Genomic DNA, 20290 nt, shown 5'->3' on the forward strand with positions numbered 1-20290 from the left:
AAGCTCATGAAAGTGAGATAACAATAATTCCTCCATTGATATCAGTTTTCTGACATTATATGCGTCGAGTTTAGGATCTTCCTTTTCTTGTTCAGAAGGATAATACACATACAGGCAACCGAACCACCTCCATGTAATTTACAAATTGACATAGGAAAATTACATGCATCTGAAGTTTTCTTAAGAAAAATAAATGAATTACTATAAAGATACTGTCTCCATCCTTAAAAGAGAGTCATTGTGTGATTCAAATTTTGTAAACCTATTTAATGTGTGCATGTGCACACGATAGTCGATTAGAACCAGACATAGCTAATAAATACGGGTAACAAGATCACTTCAGACTTTTACTAATTTGTCTATGATTTTCTAGAGTGATAGTTTTTAAGGGATGGAGGAGTAATTCCATGTTTCAACATCAGAACAGAAGATGTCTTTGTAAGGAAGTTTTATTGAATTCAAGATGGTTACATCGTGTTGATACAGAGGTATTGAAACACATCCCGTTTCCGCATAGCCAAGACACACAGGACTTCACAACGCAAGTTCACATATACCTCAAACTACCACAGGACATGAGGCTTGAACTTGTTTCCCTTTTTTAAAGGCCATCATGATGGCCAGCTGGCCAGCCAGAACAAGCTAGCAAGATATTGTTGTCAGCATATGCCTTGCTTCTGTAACGATAAAGGAGAACTTAACCACAATCTAGAAAGGGTGGCAGCAGTGAAAGGATACCTGCGGATTAGGAACCAAAGTAGGCCCAACCAATGTGTGAGTGCGACACACTGGACACTGCCGTTTGTTGGGGTTCAAGTTCTAATCACTAGATTTTTCTGTAAGTGGGCTGCGCATTTGAGGCGCACTCCGGCCTTGTCAAACCACTGAAATGTTGTTTAGGATTTTATTGTTTGTTAAACCAATAAGAGATAAACTAAACTATTGGAAAGAAGAAGCGTGCAGCAAAATTATATATTATAGTAGTGCTCAACTTGATTTTGTGCTAATCTGTTAGCTTTTAGCAAAGATAATTCATCTGAACCCCAACACATGTTAATAATGTTACATACCCATTTGCAGTTGTACTGACATCCTTGTTTAAAGAAAAAAATTACATCGGTTTCAAACGTTTTGTTTTTTTAGCTCTGATTTTGCTTGTTAAATAAAAAATCATCTGTACTCCCTCTGCTCCAAATTATGGATAGTTTAGTAATTCTATGTGCATAAATTTTATTATGTATCTAGATATAGCGTATATTTAGATTTACATAACACCTAGAAATGCCATAACAACCTTTAATTTGGAACGTGGGGAGTGTTTCTTATTGAACTCCGCATTCACCTACAGACCCTACTAGAACCTCTAGTAGTGTTATGTATTATAATGACCCTAAGAAAATGTTAGAAAAAAACTAAAGATTATCAAACAGAATCAATCCCTAGGCTCAGATTATGACACGAACCGGGTTCTCAAGTCCAGAACCTTACTCCCTATACCATCACAATGTTCCCAGAATCAATAGACATTGCATACAGAACTCATTCCAATCGAATGGCACAAACATAGAGGCACCAATTAGATATCAAACTATAACGACATATGTTTTTTGTACAGTGTCGTATCAGGAGGGTATTCACCATGCTCCTTAAACAAGGGAAGCAAGCGCAGCATGACAAACTAAAAATCCGCACAATCACATCTTAAATACTCATCAGCTGTAAGTTTACAAAAAAAAAAAGCAAGCAAGGGCTTTCAATCATCTTTCTGATGTCGATCGTCAGGTAGACTACTACCATTCAGTGCTGCATGGTATACACGCTTGTCCGCCAGACCAAGATTAGACAGAATCAAATTTCCCTGCAGAAAGAGAATGTTGTCATATACTCATATGCTGGAAATCACGAACGCATCAATTCATATCTAAAAAGATGAACCTGGTCCTAAAGCTCATGAAAGATGAGATCACAAGAATACCTCCATTGCTATCAGTTTTCTGACATTATTTGCATAGAGTTTGGGATCTTCCTTTTCTTGTTCAGAAGGATAATATACAGGCAACCGAACCACCTCCATGTAATTTACAAATTGACATAGGAGCAAAAACACATGACGTGCCTGCAAGTTTTACAAGAAAAGATAAAAAAAAATGTTTCAGAATTTAATGAGTCAATATAAGAGACCTGTCAAAAGAAATCGAGATAAGAGACCATATTAATTGAAAACTACAGAAATAAATGTAAAACCCTGAGTATAAACCTAGTCAGAGTTTTAATGGTTACTTACCACACACTTCTGAAATAAATTACATAAAACCCTGAATAAATTTTTGGATGTTTCATACGAATATGAAAAAGTGCTCTAGCTATGGCTGTCACACTATCTGTCTTAAGTAATAATGTATTTCTTCGAATGACCGTATCCCTAATGTGATAGTATGTGTGCAGGACAGTAGGAGTTTAATTATTGAACTATAGAAGTTATGGAAGTTACAACAGTAGGAGTTTAATTATTGAACTATAGAAGTTATGGAAGTTACAGTAAGAAAGGAGCAACCTAGCAATCTGAAAAACCCCAGGAGAAGAAAACATATAAAAGGAGGCACAGGGAGGTCCAATATTACACAACTAAATAGACATGGACAGTACTGTTGAGTAAAAATAATAACGGCAAAGTTTGCAACATCCCGTGTAAATAAAAACTTAAAAGCAATACATGAAATAATTTCTCTGGCCTAGAAAGAACAAGGAATCTACACACAAAGTAGCACTAAATTGCTCATGAGTTCCTGTGTCTACTTACACATTCTTAAATTGGCATTTTCAAGAAAGTGTAGATTTGCTTTCAGTACTTACTCCATCCATGGAATCCCATGCTGGACTAAATCTCCTGTAAGGGTATCTCAAAATGACTGGCTGCACTGGTGCACTTGCAAGAAAGGCTCCAGTCTTAAATGGAAGAAGGTAATCGCCATTTGTAGTTGTTCCCTCTAAAAGAAAAAAAAAACTATAATACAGAGGAAGCAATTTGTTTGAAGAGCTCAAATGAAAGAAAGTGGAAAAAGATTGGATAGAATAAGAATGCTAACGTGTCAACATGTGCATTGGCTAGAGCATGACAGGTTCTGTCATGTGGGGGCGGCAGTACCAGTGCCGCAACCGCATGTGTGACACCGCCAGGGGCACACCGGCTCCAGAGGAAGGAAATAGTGGTTAGGGATTTTTAGGAAGGATAAGATTCATGCATAGGTAGGTCAATTGCCAACTTAAACTCTTGTACTCGGTACCCTAATCTACCTCTTCCTCTTAATCTCATCCCCTTCAACATTGGGCCGCCTAGAAAGAACCCCAGCGCTGTTACCGGCCAAGGCTACGAACTGCGTCGCTGAGGCCCTGCTACCCTCGACGCGGGTGCCCTTGACAACCAAATCTTATCCTTCCTAAAAATCACTAACCACTATTTCCTTCCTCTAGAGCTGGCGCACCACTGGCAGTGTCACGCATGCGGTTGCGGCGCTGGTATTGCCACCCCCACATGACAGGTTAAAATAAAGTAGCAACATACAGACAAAATTGAGGGCAAACAATCAAAGGTAAAAATAGTAATTTGCAAAACAGCTGTATTCAGTTTTTCTCTCCGCAAAGCATGTTTTGATCAATGATCACTACACTATGGATAGTTATGGCCAGCTTCAGATTTGAAACAGCGCATTTCAATGGATGATGCTAATAACCCTTTAAAATGGTAATTACTTAGAAAACAATGTGCAGCCATTATATTAAAAAAAGGAATTAGAAGAAAAACTGCAAAGGAAATGGTTGTGCACTAACCTGGAAACAGTAACATCATTGGGGTATTCTTATCTTGACAAACCTCTCGGACCCTTTCAGTTACAGCACCTACATACAGTATAGAAAGTTCAGTAAAACAATGTACAAAAACTACAGAACATTACAGGCTGCTATAGCAAGCAAAATTTTCCTCAACGGAGCAAAGCCATGTATATAATTTAAAGTTCAAAATTTTCCTTCATGTATAAATTTGCAACCCTCGGAGACTCGATTTTCAAGCTGGTGGTGTTTTGCTCTCAAAAATATCCCTAAGGAAATGAACAAGGGATTCAACCCCTTGGTTATCCAGGTTGCCTGGGAGCTTTGGAAACACCAGAATGGGTGCATCTTCAATTGCGCTAATCCTAATGTTACTGTAGTTCTTGAATCAGTAGCAAATGAGAGCATCCTTTGGTGCTCAACAAGACTTCAAGTCCAAAAAGGTCGCTTAACCTGGAGTTTTAGTCCAAAAAGTTGATCTGGTCGTTTAGATTTTAAGTGAACGTTGTGCATGCAACTGCTTTATACAGGTGTGTGGGTTTGGGTTTGTTTTGGAAGGGGTCATTGTGGCGCTCTTTGTATTTTTATTCTCTCTTACTGAAATAAAATGAAATGCAGCTCTCCAGTGTTTTCGAGAAAAAAATTTGCCTAAATGTATAAATTCTGGAGAACAATTGTTGCAATGAATATAATGCAATATTTGAATTATTAGTAAATAAAGCCATTTAATACTAACCGTACATTTTGAGGATGCTAACAACAGGAACGCTTATTTAGCATGAGAAAATAGTAGCACGAGTATAACTAGTTCAGGGGCTGCAGTCAATATATACCTGAGACACCTTTAGAATCTGAGGACTTCGATTCCCGTTGAACAAAAATGCATCCAAGACACTTGCTGCATTAAACCAGAAAAAAGAAAAGTAGAGTGAATTTTGATATATTCTATATATCATTAATACATAAATGAGTAAGATAAGACCATTTTCTCACATAATGTATGAGTAAGACACAGCCTAGAAAACAAGAAAGTATTAATAAGCATGGAAGATGTACCTTATGAGACCAATTAGAGGCAACCTGGACACTGACTCCTATAATAAGGACAAATTTAAGCATTGACAGGACGATACAAAGTTAGAATACATTAATTCGTAAAATTTAAGTACACAATGAACAATAAAAATAGTATTCAGTACCTTAGCAACAAAACTTGGAAAAGAAGCTGACATGTGATAAAGAATATCCACATAAGACACATGATTAGAAACAATTGCCCCTGGTCTTCCCAATTCTTCAGAATGGCCTTGATTTACATCCTGACAAAAATTTATAATAAGATGACAGGGGAACCAAGTCACAAAATTATAGTTCAGTCACATGGGGGCACAACAGCAGTAATCTGCAATCTTACATGATGCACTGTGTGCCAAAGATTAGGGGCAATCATTGACATTTCTGCTCTCAAAAAACCTTTTAAATGGTACTGAAGTACAATCTAATAGGTGCTTGAAGGGACAAAAGGTCTTTAATGCCAGTTATCGCAAATTTTTGAATAATTAACAGAATTTGGCACCCGGATCTTTTTAATAGAATACAGATTTTGGAAGGTGTCCCCATTCATTGTCCTAAAGTGAGAACATAACTTCATCCAGATTTTGTATTTCTAACTAATAGAATACAGTATGATGCCAAGTTCCAGCCACTTATTACAGGTTTCATAGTAGACAGACAATTGCATAGTGACAATAAACCTGTCTCAAGAATTTGAAAGTATCTAATAAAGTGGTGGAAAACAAGTTACAGTACATCAATCTAACTTTCAATTCAATCTATTAGTACAAGCACAATAAACTACAATGCAAAATCCAGTTTGCCTACTAAGATGTTAGTTTAAGCCAATCAGTGCCATTCAATAATTGCAACATCAGCTTAATAGTGTTTGTTTCGTCGGGCCCAATTTCTTCCCAAAAAAGTCATGAAAATCGCTCCCACAGTAAAATATTCATATGGCGTTGCCAAGAAACAAAAAAGGGACAAAAAAACCTTTCTGCAATTTACAACAGTGTAAATGCCTAGCGGTGCATACAGAACTTCAAAATCATTCCAGACTCAGGGGAATAATAGAACTCTACATAGAAAGGTGTAATGGAAACATCATTCTACATGGCCTGTCGAAAAAGATAACTAAAAAATGGCCAGCTAAATGCTTGCGGGATCCATGGTTGTATTGGCACATTGTAAATCAAAATGTTCAAGAGTAGCAGACAACCCATCAACCATGGTGCTCCAAGACCAAATACATTTGAAGCAAGTATAAACTGATCCAAAACACCTGTATCGAACTCGTTATATGCTTGCGACAAAAGCAGGGAAAGCCTTCTTCGAAGACAAGCAGCATTGGGCGATTAACACGTACCCCCCGGGGGCGTGACACGCGGGCGGAAGAGAACGGTAGAAACCAAACTAACCTCGGCACTGGGGAGCCTCTTGTCGGTCTCGCGGATCCAGTAGAATCCGAAGACGAACAGCATTGCCCGCGAGAGCGCGCAGCCGGCCCGCAGGACCGCCCTCCTCCTCCACCCCGCGAGCCGGGGCCGGCCCCCGTCCGCGGCGGCGAACAGCGTGCACACGCGGCAGACGAGGTAGTAGAGCAGGAGCACGAGCACCCCCGCGACGAGGCGGAGCGGGAGGAGCACGGCGGCCGCGAGCGCGAGCCGCGCCGCCTCCGCCGGCGCCAGCGGGCCGCGGCCCATGACCCCGTACGCGTCCCGGCGCGCGTACGGCGCGTACCTGGCGTCCAGCTCCTCCGCCGGCTCCCCGCCCGCCGCCGGGGCGGGCGCGGCGGCCGCGTCGGAGGGGAGCGGGCGCACGGCGTCGGGCCCCGGCGGCGGCTCGCCGGCGGTGTCGAGGGCCATTGCGCGTCCTCCGCGCGAGGGCCGAGCGCCGTGCCGGATCGGCGCGGTGCGACGGAGGTGGGGGGCGGGGGGCGGAGCGCGTCTGTGACGAGGACTCTGTCGGGTCGGCGCTGGCCGCTGGGCTCGGGCTGTGACGAGGGGTTAGAGGCCTCGGAAGCGGCGGCGGGGGCACGTGGGATCTGGATCGGACGGCGACAGGCGCGTCCTTGGCGGGTGGGCTCGGTCGGGAGCGGTGGCGCTGTCGGAGCCGTGCGGGTTAATTACTAATCCTAATCCTGGGGGTTACGAAACGAGCGACGCTGACAGGCGCGGGCCCACCGGATGGTTGTCCATCACGGAAAGGAACTGAGCTCGCAGAGTTGGATGGGGAGCCCACCATCCAATCCTATGCGCACCCGTCTCTCGCGTCGCGCCGCCGGCACGGCGAGACAAGCCGCCAAGCGACGACGGGCGGGCGGCGGCGTGCAGGCGTTGGCGTACGCATGTTTTCGTTGCTTTTCTCAGGGTGTTGGCGCACGGCGGAACCGATTGGCCGTGTTGGTGCTTGCGACGAACCGGATCGGCAAAAGAATTGTCAGCTGTATTTGTATAATAATAACGCGGGAGGAATCACTCCCTGAATTAACTAACAACATGTTCTTTAACAAACACAAACACTGATTTATTTTAACCATTATTGTACTTCTTATTTAGGCGGCAACGGGTGGCGGTGATCGCCCACTGAACTCAATAAGGCCTCGTTTGGTTACTTGAGATCGGCTCCTGCCCCGGAACCAATCCTGGCCAGGATCCAATGGATCATTCCTGGTTCCAGTCCAGAAGATACATTCCAGCATTTGGATCGGTTGGACCAGTTCTGTTCGGCTAGACCAGGAACATCATGCATGATTTGCTAGCTGTTGCTCCAAAGAACTACATTCATTGTATTCAGCTGGCTTGTCAGCCAGCCAGCTGACAGTGCTTTTCTCTCATATCAAATTAGCATCAACCACTAGCTAACAGTACTTTTCTCTGACTGTCAGCACAAGCTATCAGCCACAGCCAGCCGAACAGCGATATAGGCAGCTAAGGATCAAAATTGAAGTGTGATAGATACAATACATATAGATGGTTGCATGCCGTCACAGTAGGGTACAAAAGCCAATTAGTTCCAATTAGGTAAAACCATTAGAACAATGCATTTTTCACCATCCCGTACATTTGTACAATATTTAATAGTAGCAGCACTCATAGTGTTACAACTTACAAACCAAACAAAATAGAAGATGTGATCCTAACTTATCCAAACTTCAACAGATATTTCAGAGCATTCAGGACCAGGAGACCAGCAACAACACCCTGCAAACACCATGTTTATCAGATAAAAAAATGGATCCAGGAGAAAATACTTATTTCTAACATAAGGAAAGCATTTGAAATAAAATAATTTTTACATGATCAGATAATTGTAATGCCCAATCATGAAATACTTATTGTCAGTGCTTCAGAAGTTGACAAACATCAACAAATGCCACTTGACAGTTACACAAATATAATATAACTACTATATTGGTTGTCATTTTTACTTCACATAATTCCAGCAATTATATCGGTTCTTCCAGAAATTTAGTCTTAAGAGTACAAGTAGATGAAGGTCTGCAACTGCAACATTCAATGGTAACAGCGTTAACTGGTCACAAGCATCAGAACATTTCTAGCAGCCACCAACCACTCAATGATTCAACATTGATCAGCAGAGTCATGTCAAATTTCAGTAGCAGTAAGATAGAAGTTTGGGTCTTCTTCTAAAATGCAAAACTTGAACAGTATGCATTTGATTTCTGAGACAGCAAGTCCCATCAGATTGAGTATAATACGAGGTACTTCTATACGAAGTCCACATCAATTGGAATGATAAAAATCACAAGCAGTAAAAGATAGCAAGGAACAATATAAAACAAGGCAGCATGAATTAAACTCAAAATAACAAGTGCATAGTCTGATGGTTCACTACTACAACTTTTCAATTGTGTGTTGCACTTAAATCTAACAATAATTTAGAATATAGAGTATGTGCTAACAAATGCAGTGCTCAATATATGTATTCCAAATAAAAAAAAATGTGATGAGGACTATATACCATTGCTGCAGCTACAGCCACAGAAACAGAACAGGACACATACGACTTGATGGAAACACAGGCATGAAGAATGGAGTTCCCAACAATGTTTAGGAAAAACCAAATGATCTATGTTTCTTATATATTATACCATTTAACATTAACTGTTGGTTAACAATTACCTTTGAATCAAGCAATGGCCACAATGAAACAAATACAACTGAATAATGCTGAATAAACCAAAATATGCCAACTGAGATTTTACCTGCTACACCATCTGTCCATCTCCTTTCTGAGCTCAGTATATTCAAAAGAGAGTATGTGTGTGCAATGAGCTAGTGAAAAAGCTCCCAGATTGCAAAGAATCATCACAGCAGCTCCTAGTTCCTGTCGGTTTCATTGCTCATGATTGAGAGTAAGCAATTTGATCTACCCGTGCTACCCCTCAGATACTAGTACGGACATCTCCTTTCCAGTGCTGGTTTCTGTTTTTTTTTCATTTTCTGAAATCAAGAGGGCTAGAAATTGGAATGGGCAACAGAAATGCAGCATCTTCTCAGCAGCAGGAATAAGTGAATAACAGTAACAGACTTGGGCATCTCAAGAATCAAGTTGCTGTTTCATTGTAAAAAAAGAAAAAGAATCAAGTTGCTATTTCTGAATAGGAAGACACGAATATCCAGCCACAGCCTGTCCAAACTCCGCACTTGGCTCACACACGTCGTCCACACTTGGCTCGCTGGAGATCGACAACTCCGCGCCGCGGGAGCCAGAGCGTGCGCGCCCATGAAGCTGGCCATGTGATGTGTGGATCTATCTACTTGCCTCAACAGAGGGACAGCAACGCCTGCTGGCTTGCCCGGCAGTGCCCCCGCGTTCCCACTCCTTGCCGGATCTATGCCCTAGCGCCAGCTACCGCAGATGACCCAAAGAAAAATCGGATCCACGAACCCTAGCATTCGAATCATAAATCAGACCCTACCAAACCAAGAACCCTAGGACATGAGAGAAAGGAGAGGGAGAGCCACTGCTGGGGAGCCAAGAGCATAGAAGGTTAGAATACCGGAGTGTTGGGGCAATGGCCCAGCCCACGTTGTAAATGGGCCTCATGTGGCGGCCAAAGGGCCTGTTTATAAATCTTGTACTCACAAGGGGGCTGGGAGAAAATTGTCACCCCCTCCCCTTCTATATATAGATGACCCTAGGGGTCAAGGGGGCTCTCCCCCTAACGAGCATTTCTCACTTCCTCTCTTGTTTCCCCTTCCCTCGGCTGTCTTGGTGGATTCACCTCCCCAACACGGAGCAGAGACGCTGCCGGGGAGCCGAATCCGCCAGGCCGCCGCCGCCGCCTCGCCAGGCTCGCGCTGCTGCCGCCTCCCCTTGCGCCACCAAACTCGTGCGAGTCCCTCCGTGGCTCTGGATCGATTACTGGACCGTTAAGGTGTTGATCGATTCGGAGTGGAAGAGGGACTGGAAAGGCCTGGAATATCCCGTTTTCGTTCCAGACCGGGCCTAAAGGAATGACAATTCCGAGATGGACCTGATTTCAAACCAGGTCGAATTATTTCGGGTGGATTATGCCGCGTTCCGGACCAAAACAAACAAGCCCTAAAAGAGCAAAACCTTTATTATACTATGATGAATCTACTTGTACATCCTATACACAATTTAATCTAAATGTACAATATGTACGCTCAATCCCGATAAATTAGAATGACTCCAAGCTGGACGACCACCTCTTCTCCAGTGGCCACCCCCTCCTCCCAACAAGCACCTCGTCTTGTCCAGCAAGGTTAATTCGGATTACAGTTTTGGAGTTTCGGATTTGACTTAGAGCTTTGGGGTTTCGTGTGTGTGGGGGGGCGCATTGATGGGTGCTATGGTGGTGGATTGTGGAAGGGACGGCAAAGTGGCGGTGGCGCCCACCTACCGTGGTGGTGGAGGCTGGTTAGGGAGTGTGAGTGATGGGGTATAAGAGCATCTCCAGCAGTTTCCCAATAATTCTTTCCTAATAACTGGTATTGGGAGATGTCTTAATAGCAGCTTTAAGATTATTGGGGGAGTTGCTTTTGCAGTCTCCCAATACTCTTGTTCCAATACAACAACATTTTGGGAGAGCATGAACCCTCCCTTTATTTGAGGGGAGATAGGGTGAAATATTGGGACATCCCAATAGTTATTGGAAAAGAGACCTGTATTGGGGAACTACTGGAGCACATTCTTTTCCCAATAGTAGAAGATTATTGGGGAATGAGGGACTGCTAGAGATGCTCGACGAGCACGGTTCGCAGTGATGGCGGTCGAGTGGGTGGCGGTGGATTCAGCTTGGTGGCACCGCCAGATCAGCAGGGGCAACGTTGCTGCCAACCCAGTTCGGCCCACCCACCAGACTAATTGTTGTGTGGTCTCAAAATTTCCCTCGACTATAAAGCCAGTCTCAATGGGGTTTTATGGAAAGTTTATGGTATTCAATTCTATACAACATCATCAGTTTTGCTGACATGGCAAGAAGAGAGGAGAAAGCTTCATGGGACGAGAGCGGAATTTCATGCCCATAAAACTTACCTAGCACAGATACCTAGTTCCCAGTGTTGGTAACTGTGACATGAAACTGTGCACTGAGAGCTCAACCACATCATTTTGCTTCTTTTTCGGTCCAAGTGTATTCCATGTCCATTAGATTAGCGCGCGTCCTAACGTGCCACCAGAAGAACCTATTTGATGCTACAGCACCTTGTAATGCTACCGACCTACCATTGATAGAAGCTATCACTTTGTTTCTCAGGCACTCACTGGTAGCCTGAAAAAGAACGCATCCTTATTACCATTAACTATAGAACAGCAGCACACTCGATGCTACAGCACCTCATAGACTTACAGTGCTAGCTTGATAATGTTAATGTATATATCCTGCTGTATGCCTGTATCCATGAAGGCCTACTTCTAATATAACCATGTCGATCGGTTCTCGGCTACTAATTGAACTTTCAAAGCAGTAGCTTTACCATCACACAATGTAATAAACTTTTGCAGCTCAGAAATCATGAAGGCATCATCTTAGGTCAATCTACTCTATTGTGAATATTACTTGCTCTCTTTGCTCAACTAATAATCTAATCTGCTCCATCCCAATCCCATAATGCCAAGCAATGCAAGCACATGCATGTTTTTATATGCATCACATCCACAACGGCACTACAAGGCAAAAGAATTGCAATGCAGGCATGCAGCTTCTATTTTTTTATCGAAAACAATCACCTACCTTTGTTCACCATCCAATCAGACAAGAAAACAACCAATACACACCATCACGCATATCAAAACAAATAATCTGACAAATGAAGCAATATCATACAATCATACTGTTTTGTTTTGTTTACCTCCGAAATGGAACAGTAGCTTCAACCACTCAACAGGACTAGCAAGTTGATAAGCTTGTCAACTCCTCATCCGACAGCACCGAGGGTGCAACTTTGATCTTCTGTACCACAAAGCCAGCCTCTTGGCAAGCCTTGTGGAGAAGCTCCGCCTGCGCTTCACCATCTGGGCACAGAGCAACCACCGCGCCCCCGCTGCCAGTGAACTTGGATGACGCACCAACGCTGCGTGCCACCTCCACCATCTTTATGTTCACGGATCCAAGTACATCATCTCCAAACATTTCCCTACAATAACATAACCAATTACCACATAAGACTCAGTCTTACCTTGCCAACTCAACTTGCATTCCACAAGCATGTGCTCAGGAAGGCCCATACTTACCTTCGCAGATCAAAGTTCCTATTCATAAGCCGTGCAAGCTCAGTACAATCCTTCTGCAGCAAAGCCCTGTGGCCATCAAGCGCTAGCTGCGCTACTTCCTTCATACATGATATTATAAACTCATCACCATTAAGCCATCTTTGCCTAACACTGCTGTGGACCTATGTTATAAACATAGATGACTGTTAATTTGAAGGACTGAAACATATCAATCTTATTTTGTGGTGCAATGAAAAAATTTAAGTATGAATGTAGTTTATTGATTTAATTCAGTAAGAACCTTGCCAGAGTCACTGGGGTTCTCTGCATAGATGAGGTATAGAGGAGGAAGCAGATTGACATCCAAAGGTCTGTATATGCCATGACCCAGCTTGTCCATATGCTCTTGGCTAAAATCCTGGGTGAAACAAATTGAAACATTAACAAACAGTTCACACTAGCTAGCAGTATATATGCTGTATGCAGGAGCTTAACAGTAAATAAGGAATGCTTGTATCGCGTACCATATAAACCAGTCCCCCATAAACCTGTGCCACACGGTCCTGAAGTCCAGCAACAATTCCAAGCTCTTTCTCAGCATCGAGAATCAGATTAGGTCTCAATTCAACTTTTATTAAATGCCTGACATCATAGAAGTCAAGAAGGCAGTTTAGAGCAGCACAAGCAATCGCGCTTGAACCAGATAGCCCAGCCTACAGAACAAAAGAGTCAAGATAACATTAATCTCCAACTCAGAAGCATATCAAGAAAATGTTATAGCTAGGAATTAACTACAGAGCTTCATGAAAATATTGCTAAAAATCTTCATGTTGTCAGTTTTTAGGGATGATGTATCTTTCCTCCAGCTATCACACATAAGATCACATGAAATGGAAGCAGCCAATTGCAACTGAATTAAAGAGGCAAACAAAGGAAGAGGATTTTGATTAGTTACCTGCCGAGGAATATTAGTATCGTATGATAAGGTGAAATTTTCAGCTTTTAGACTGATATTATTTTGAATACAGTGATTGTAGAAAACTTTACAGATAGCCATCAGCAGCCGAACACCTCCATAGTATCCTTCATTTTGCAAACGACTCACCTAAAAAAAGGCGAAAGGAATTAATACGGACCAACTATCTGTTTAAATAATGGTAAAGGCATAGTTAAGTGCCTTGATGTTTCCGCAACATCTGTCCCTAAAAATATTTCTTCTTAGCGAAAGTGAAACCTGATTCTAAGTGTTTTGCCTTTGTGTTAGAGTATATTAGAGATATCTCTATATTAGGTAGATTAGGATTGTATCCGTATCCTACCATATCTGTAGGAGAGGCTTCTTGCCCTCCAAGTCATGTATCCCTATATATTCAGCCCCAAGGCTCAGGCTCATACATACACAACATTACACCAATTCTACTCTCCTACATGGTATCACGAGTTTAGGTTTCGATCTAGGGCACAAACCCTAAAGCTTCCGCTGCTCGGCGACTCTTCTCCTTCGTGCCGCCAGTCGGCAGTCCTCCATCGTGCGCGACCTTCGCGCCCCCTCGCCGGCCTTCTAGTGCGCCTCTAGGGAGATCACCCATGAGGATCTCCGCCGGGGGCAGCGCCCCTGTTTAGGGGCGGATCCTATTGATCCGCCCGCCACCACGGTCGTCTTCGCAGCAGCAGATCGAGGTCTCCTCCTCCGCACTCGTCTTCGCCGGGCCATCGCCAGACCCGTCCCTGAGCCGTCGTCGTCACCGCCAGCGTTCTTCGCGTGGAGAAAGATGGATCTCGCCCCGTCCCGTGCCGCCGTGGTGGCGGCCGGGCCCGGCAACGCCCAGATCCCAGCCGTCATCAACCTCCGCTGCCTGGTGGCGGTGCCCGCCAGTGGGCGTGCTCTGCACCTCCGCTGCTCGGGGACGGCGTCACAGGATGGAGCCGCGCGGACTCGTCTCACTGCCGCTGGGGGCGGAGTCAAGCCGTGCCGTCGCCTGTCGTCGGGCACCGCAGCCTCTGCGTCTGCTGCGCGTGGCCACTGGGAAGGCATCGCCATCGTGGGAGGGAACTGTCGGTGTTACCGCACGAGCGCCGCCAGCTCGCGATGCCCAGCTCTGCCCTGTCCTCTCTTTCTCTGTCCGTGTCCGTGCTGTCACAGGCATGGTAAAGAGACGAGATGAGGATAAGGGCAAGGAGGTTCATTGCTACGTGCACCCGTGAGATGCACATGGCTGATCTCGTTTTATTTTTTTGCTGCTGCAACTTTTCTTTTTGGTTTACTCGATCACTGATCAAGATTGTGTCGCCCACGGGCCTCGCGACTCTACTTTGACGTTGGCATCGACTTCACCGGCCTCCTCCTCTCCGACCCTGCGGCATGGCGAGATGGCCGGCACCCTGGGGGCGCTCGTTTTCGCCGCCGCCTCGTCCGCACGTCGACCATCACCGGCTCGTCGTCGCCTTCACCGATCGGGACGCCTTCACCGACTTCGCCCACCGTCGTTTCGCCACACGCTACTCGGTCTGATCAGCCGATGTGCATGATCCACTCGGATCCCGTGACGTCCGTCCTCGTCGAGCGCGCCCTTCACCGAGCACGGAGGGCTGTCGCTGTGTCGCCTCTTCGAGCAGCAGTGGCGTCACCCCGTGGTCTTCTCCGCCGTTGCTTCCTCACTGCCGTCGACCACGTCCCCGACCTCATCGTCGACTCGTCGCTGCGCGTCCCACGCATGGTACGAGTTCTTCGCCATCTCTTTCGAGCGCCGCCGCCGCATCATCCGGATCATTCGGCATTGTGCTGAAAAATCTGGGTTCCCCTCGCTTCGTCTAGCACAACCACGTCGCCAGCATCGCCATCTCGTCCCCGACTCCTTCGTTTACTCCAGCAACAGCAGGCGTTGGCATCTTCTACCTCGCCTTCTTCTGCGCCTGCGACCGCCATGGAGGCCTTCTCTGCTGGTCCCCCTCGGCGACGACGTCTGGTTGTGCATCATCTCTTGCACGTCCGGTATTGGCAACACCGGTGCGTGCCCATCGTCCCTGATGCGTTCCCGAGCCTGGCAAACTCAGGCATGTGTTGCCCGATGGCCTGACTGCATCGACTTCGGCATCACTCCCTCGACGACTGTCTCGACGCGTCGCCATCTTCGTCTCCGGCGTCTTCTCCATTACGCCACCACCATGGCGCCTCCTCGTGCGCCCGCGGCTTCATGTGCGGCTACCTTGTCTTCGGCAACCTCGACATAGCTACGTCGACCACGGCTACCCTACGCACGGCATCATCGACCATGGCTACTCGTCCTCAGCCCGACTACCTCGACATCGGCACAAAGGGCTATCATCTGCTTGAGCAACCTTGTGGGTTTCCACTCCAGCCACAGCATCTGCGGTGCACTGACCGTTGTGACTATGGGGGGATGTCAGTTTACCAACTTCTCTCCAGTCTCACCGTCTGTGACGCTCCCGCTGTGACTGCGGGGGGGTGTTAGAGTATATTAGGGATATCTCTATATTAGGTAGATTAGGATTTTATCCGTATCCTACCATATCTGTAGGAGAGGCTTCTTGCCCTCCAAGTCATGTACCCCTGTATATTCAGCCCCAAGGCTCAGGCTAATACATACACAACATTACACCAATTCTACTCTCCTACACTTTGTATGCCACACCTTCTCCAAAAATAGTAAACAAAAAAGTTGCTTTCATAACAATACCAGGATCACACCATTCGTGTTAGGAAGATAAGGCTCATTCGTATTGAAACTTAGTTAAAGAAGAAATTAACTGGCGCCAATCTCTTTCAGAAAGACACATTTTTCTGTATCCTAAGCTTTATTTTCTTTAGCATATGAGGGGTGGGTGTTCTGGAGATACAATTCATAAAGAAAATTAGATGTCACTGTGCAACTTGTTCTTGTTCAACACAAATGGATTCCATGGATTGAAAATGTGCAGAAATGAAAGATGTACAACTACATTCTATGATTGTGTTTGCTTGCAAAATCACAGTGCTTGATCTATTACAATGATGTAATTCAAATCATCCATGACCATCTTGAGCCGGGCAGTTGGTAAAGAAATGAACAATTGATAGAGATTATGATATGTCATCAGCAGGAGGGAATGCAATGAAACATAGTGGGTGAGAGGCTATGACATGGTTGTATGATTTAAATCCCGATTACCGAATGAGATTTGGCCAAAAGAGGTCTAAATAAGCTAAAAGAAACATGAGAACATATTCTTTACTTATGTTTTCTGGAATTAGATCAAAAGAAATCCCACAGCATAAGCAATTGACTGACCATCAGTTCAATATAAAGCAATCCTGAAAACAGATATTTCTTATATTATCTTCAGAAAGGGAGAGGAAGGTGGGTGGAAAAGAAGAGGGAGCACTAATTCCTGAGTTAGTGCCCTGTTCTGCTAGTCAGCTAGTGTCTAGTGTGCCATACTGCCATGAACCATTAGAAGGATCAGCTAGCCAATATAAAAAGAACTATCCCTCCTTTTTAACAAAGAAGTCATGGCGATGAAAGAAACTTATAATTCAATTGAAGAATAATCAACACCTTGGAGGTAAGGTAAGCACTGCTGCAGCTTCTGATTATCAGATCAAAAAGTCTTGCAGCTTTCCTCTTGTTCTTTTGGTTGTAAGTAATGCCTATTTGTTGCATGAATTGGAAGTGCCATACCTCTACATGTTTAGGGACCCCAATCTTGAGGCAGCAGTGATAATCCTCTCGCTGAATGTAAATCTCTAGTAATGGAATGGGAGAATAGACATATAGAAAAACTGACAGAAAAAAAAAGGAGAAGAGAGGAGGGGACTTACGAGGTGGGGCAGGGAGGGGAAGGCGACAAGATCATGGTGCGGGTGCGGTTGGATGAGCAGCTCGGGCGATGGGCGGAGGCGGACAGTGGCGGAGAAGTCAGTGATGGTGAAGGAGAGTGCCTTGCCGTTGTACACGTCGCTGGGGTTGCCAAGGAGCCCCACCCTCGCATAGGCATGCCGCTCAAATCCCATCTCCGCCTTCGTTGCCGCCGTCATTTCTTCATCCAAAGATGAGAAGTAGATTGAGGTTAGCTTGGCGCATCGCTAAGTGCTTAGTTTGGTGCCCGTCAGAGGACCTAAGCTGAAATTTGCCAAAGTACTACATATTTTGTAGCTTCATTAAAGTTTGTATTGTATAAGTGAGAATACATCAATGCAAAGTTTTCTCTTTAATTAAATACATCAATGCAAACTAATATACTGTTCAAAAGTGTAAGTGATGTCTATCAGTTGCATGAATTGGGAAGGCCATACCCCCTATCCATGTTTAGGGCCCCTAATCTTGAGGCAGCAACATAATCCTCCTGCTGAATGTAAATCTCTACTAATGGGATGGGAGAATAGACGTGTTTGGCTCTTCTGATTATTTTTTTTCAGGTAGATTGTCCTTAATGTAAATATACATGGGACCTATTTGTTTCTGCTTATCTGGACCTCGCTTTTCTGAGAAGCATGATTCTATGATAAGCCAGTTGTCTGGAGAACCAGCTGTCTAGATAAGTTGGGTGTTTGGCAATCCTGATTATTTTGAGTTGATTCTCTGAGCTGAGTGGTAAAATGTCTGAATACGAGTAAAAGTCAATAATTCTTATGTTTTTTTAGTATCTTGACTAATAATTATATTGCAATTAGATCAAATATAGGTTAATGTCACAAATATACCAAAAGATATACCAACACTAATTTCAAAATTTCAAGTACATTAAATGATGGATAGAACTTAAAACAAGAAACTATAGTGGTAGCGATAGCATCACGCAATGCTACTAGAACCTCAGGGAAAAAAATCCTACACGTATTATAACAGTATTCTAGAACAAGCCATCTATGTAGCAAAACATGCATAATCATCCATCGAGCAAACTGGCATATCATCCACTACTTAAAATTAATAGCATTAAAACTAATAGCAAGAGAGGGGGATAAAAATTAACAGCATTAAAACTAATAGCAAGAGAGGGGGATACTTAAGCTGCAAAAGGGGAATCAGGCTCACAGTAAGGAGAGGCAGGCGGCGTCAGGGCAAGTGCAGGGGCGACGGCGCGGCTCCAGAGGCAGGCGGTGTCGGGGGGAGGTAGGAAAACGCGGATCCGGATCCCAGGCGACGTCAGGGGAGGGAAGGTCGGCGCAGATCCGGAGGCAGGCGGGGTAGGAGCGGAGGGCAGGGGCGGCGGCAGGAGAAGGCAGGTCAGGTGCGGCGGCGTCTGCAGCGGGAGAGGGCAGGGGCGGCGTCGGCTGCGGGACCGCGAGCAGTGCCGTCGGCGGGAGTCGGCAGGGGCGGCGCAGGTAGAGGGCTGCAGCGCCATGGGCGGAGCTAAAGGGTGGGCCGGATGGGCCATACACGGCGGCCGTACAAGGCCCACCCTGCCAGTGGATTCGCGCCTCCTGCCAGTGGCAAAGCCGAGCCTGGCGTCCTCGCGACTGCCGGCAACCGCGCGAACGCCTGGCGCGGAGACCTCGCGTGCCACCGTCGGGCGGCACCCGCACGAACGCCGAGCTCGTAGATCTCACGGAGCACTGGCTGGGGCATGCGGACGGCAGGAGCGCAGGACTCGCCGGACAGTGATCCGTTCCTCGGCATCTCAGCATTCCTACCTCCGATCTGTGCATAGTAATAGCAGCGGCTTTAGATTTTATGAAGGTTTTAAACCGCCGGCTAAGCTATTTAGCGGCAGGGTTGTCGTTGCAGTATTTAGCGGGCTAAATACCATAACGACTGTTCTTTCTAACAGATATAGCCATCTATAGCGAAAGCTATTGCCGGCTATTTAAAATTTTGAATTTTATAGTTATAAAAATCAGAGTTTGAGTCTGTAACCTAACTAGCCTAACGAGTTTGAGTTTGTAACCTCTGATCCGTGCATAGTAGTACTGAATGAACAATGAAATAAAAGTACAATTGCCTTATTTCAGATACGATTACAAATAAAGTACAATAAAATAAAAGTATTTAGGGTGTCAATTAGTAATCCTTAGATGCCCCTCCAACCCTCTTTAGTTCAATTTTTTTTTACTAATTCTCCAAAATGATATCTTATTTTGAAAAAATTAGTACGAAATTTTGAACTAAATAGGGTTGGAGGTGCACTTAAGGATCGCCAATTTGCACCCCTAAAAAGTACAATCGCTAATAAAATTACATTGATGAGACTCTACTCTTGGTCTGGTTGATGCTGCTGTGTACCGAACTTTTGCCATATGTGCTCTATCAAATCTTCCTTGAGCCGAGTGTGAGTTAATCGATTGCGAATTTCCATGTCTTTGTCTAGTACATCTGTGAATCCATAGATCGGTCCATGTGCAAGCCGGGTTAAATTTGGGGAAGATTGCCCTTTCTCATATGTGTTATCATCTGGTATGTCATAGATGCTTTTCTCATCCTCTATTATCATGTTGTGCAAAATAATACATGCATATATGATATTTGCGAGCTCTTCCCGCTCCTAGAGTCTTGCTGGGTGACGTATGATAGCCCAACGCTTTTGTAACACCCCAAAAGCTCGTTCCACATTTTTTCTTTCTCCTTCGTGAAAGCTTGCAAACAATTTATGCTTTGCACTTAGTGGTCGGTTGATTGTCTTGACAAATAGGGCCCATTCTGGATAGATACCGTCAGCTAGATAGTAACCCTATTGTATTGTGACCTATTAACAGTGTACTAAAAAG

At 44.8% G+C, this 20290-nt stretch overlaps 2 protein-coding genes across 7 annotated transcripts; both read right to left on the reverse strand.

The window, feature by feature from the left end:
- Window positions 1-1551: 1551 nt before the first annotated feature.
- On the reverse strand, window positions 1552-6856 carry LOC120673761 (lysophospholipid acyltransferase LPEAT1-like). Its single transcript, XM_039954762.1, has 8 exons — window positions 6300-6856; window positions 5028-5147; window positions 4885-4922; window positions 4662-4726; window positions 3829-3897; window positions 2854-2987; window positions 1976-2116; window positions 1552-1858 (listed from the first exon to the last, which is right to left on the reverse strand). The coding sequence occupies exons 1-8, from the start codon at window positions 6744-6746 to the stop codon at window positions 1754-1756; spliced, it is 1119 nt and encodes a 372-aa protein (XP_039810696.1). The 5' UTR covers window positions 6747-6856; the 3' UTR covers window positions 1552-1753.
- Window positions 6857-7867: 1011 nt separating this feature from the next.
- LOC120673759 (glucuronokinase 1-like) lies at window positions 7868-19212 on the reverse strand. Of its 6 annotated transcripts, XR_005674834.1 has the most exons (10): window positions 18621-19212; window positions 17405-17622; window positions 17142-17315; window positions 13541-13690; window positions 13110-13298; window positions 12887-13003; window positions 12607-12767; window positions 12225-12509; window positions 9110-9347; window positions 7868-8084 (listed from the first exon to the last, which is right to left on the reverse strand). XR_005674834.1 is itself a non-coding variant. In XM_039954757.1 (9 exons), exons 2-8 carry the CDS (start codon window positions 17618-17620, stop codon window positions 12263-12265), a joined length of 1254 nt encoding a protein of 417 aa, XP_039810691.1. In that variant the 5' UTR covers window positions 17621-17622; window positions 18621-19211; the 3' UTR covers window positions 7868-8084; window positions 12225-12262. The 6 variants fall into 6 exon arrangements, 5 of the variants coding, with proteins under 5 accessions (XP_039810691.1, XP_039810692.1, XP_039810693.1 ...); XM_039954757.1 differs by lacking the exon at window positions 9110-9347 and having other exon boundaries at window positions 18621-19211; XM_039954758.1 differs by lacking the exon at window positions 9110-9347 and having other exon boundaries at window positions 18592-19211.
- Window positions 19213-20290: the final 1078 nt, after the last annotated feature.

The sequence above is a fragment of the Panicum virgatum genome, chromosome 5N (assembly GCF_016808335.1).
Source record: "Panicum virgatum strain AP13 chromosome 5N, P.virgatum_v5, whole genome shotgun sequence".
NCBI lineage: Eukaryota > Viridiplantae > Streptophyta > Magnoliopsida > Poales > Poaceae > Panicum > Panicum virgatum.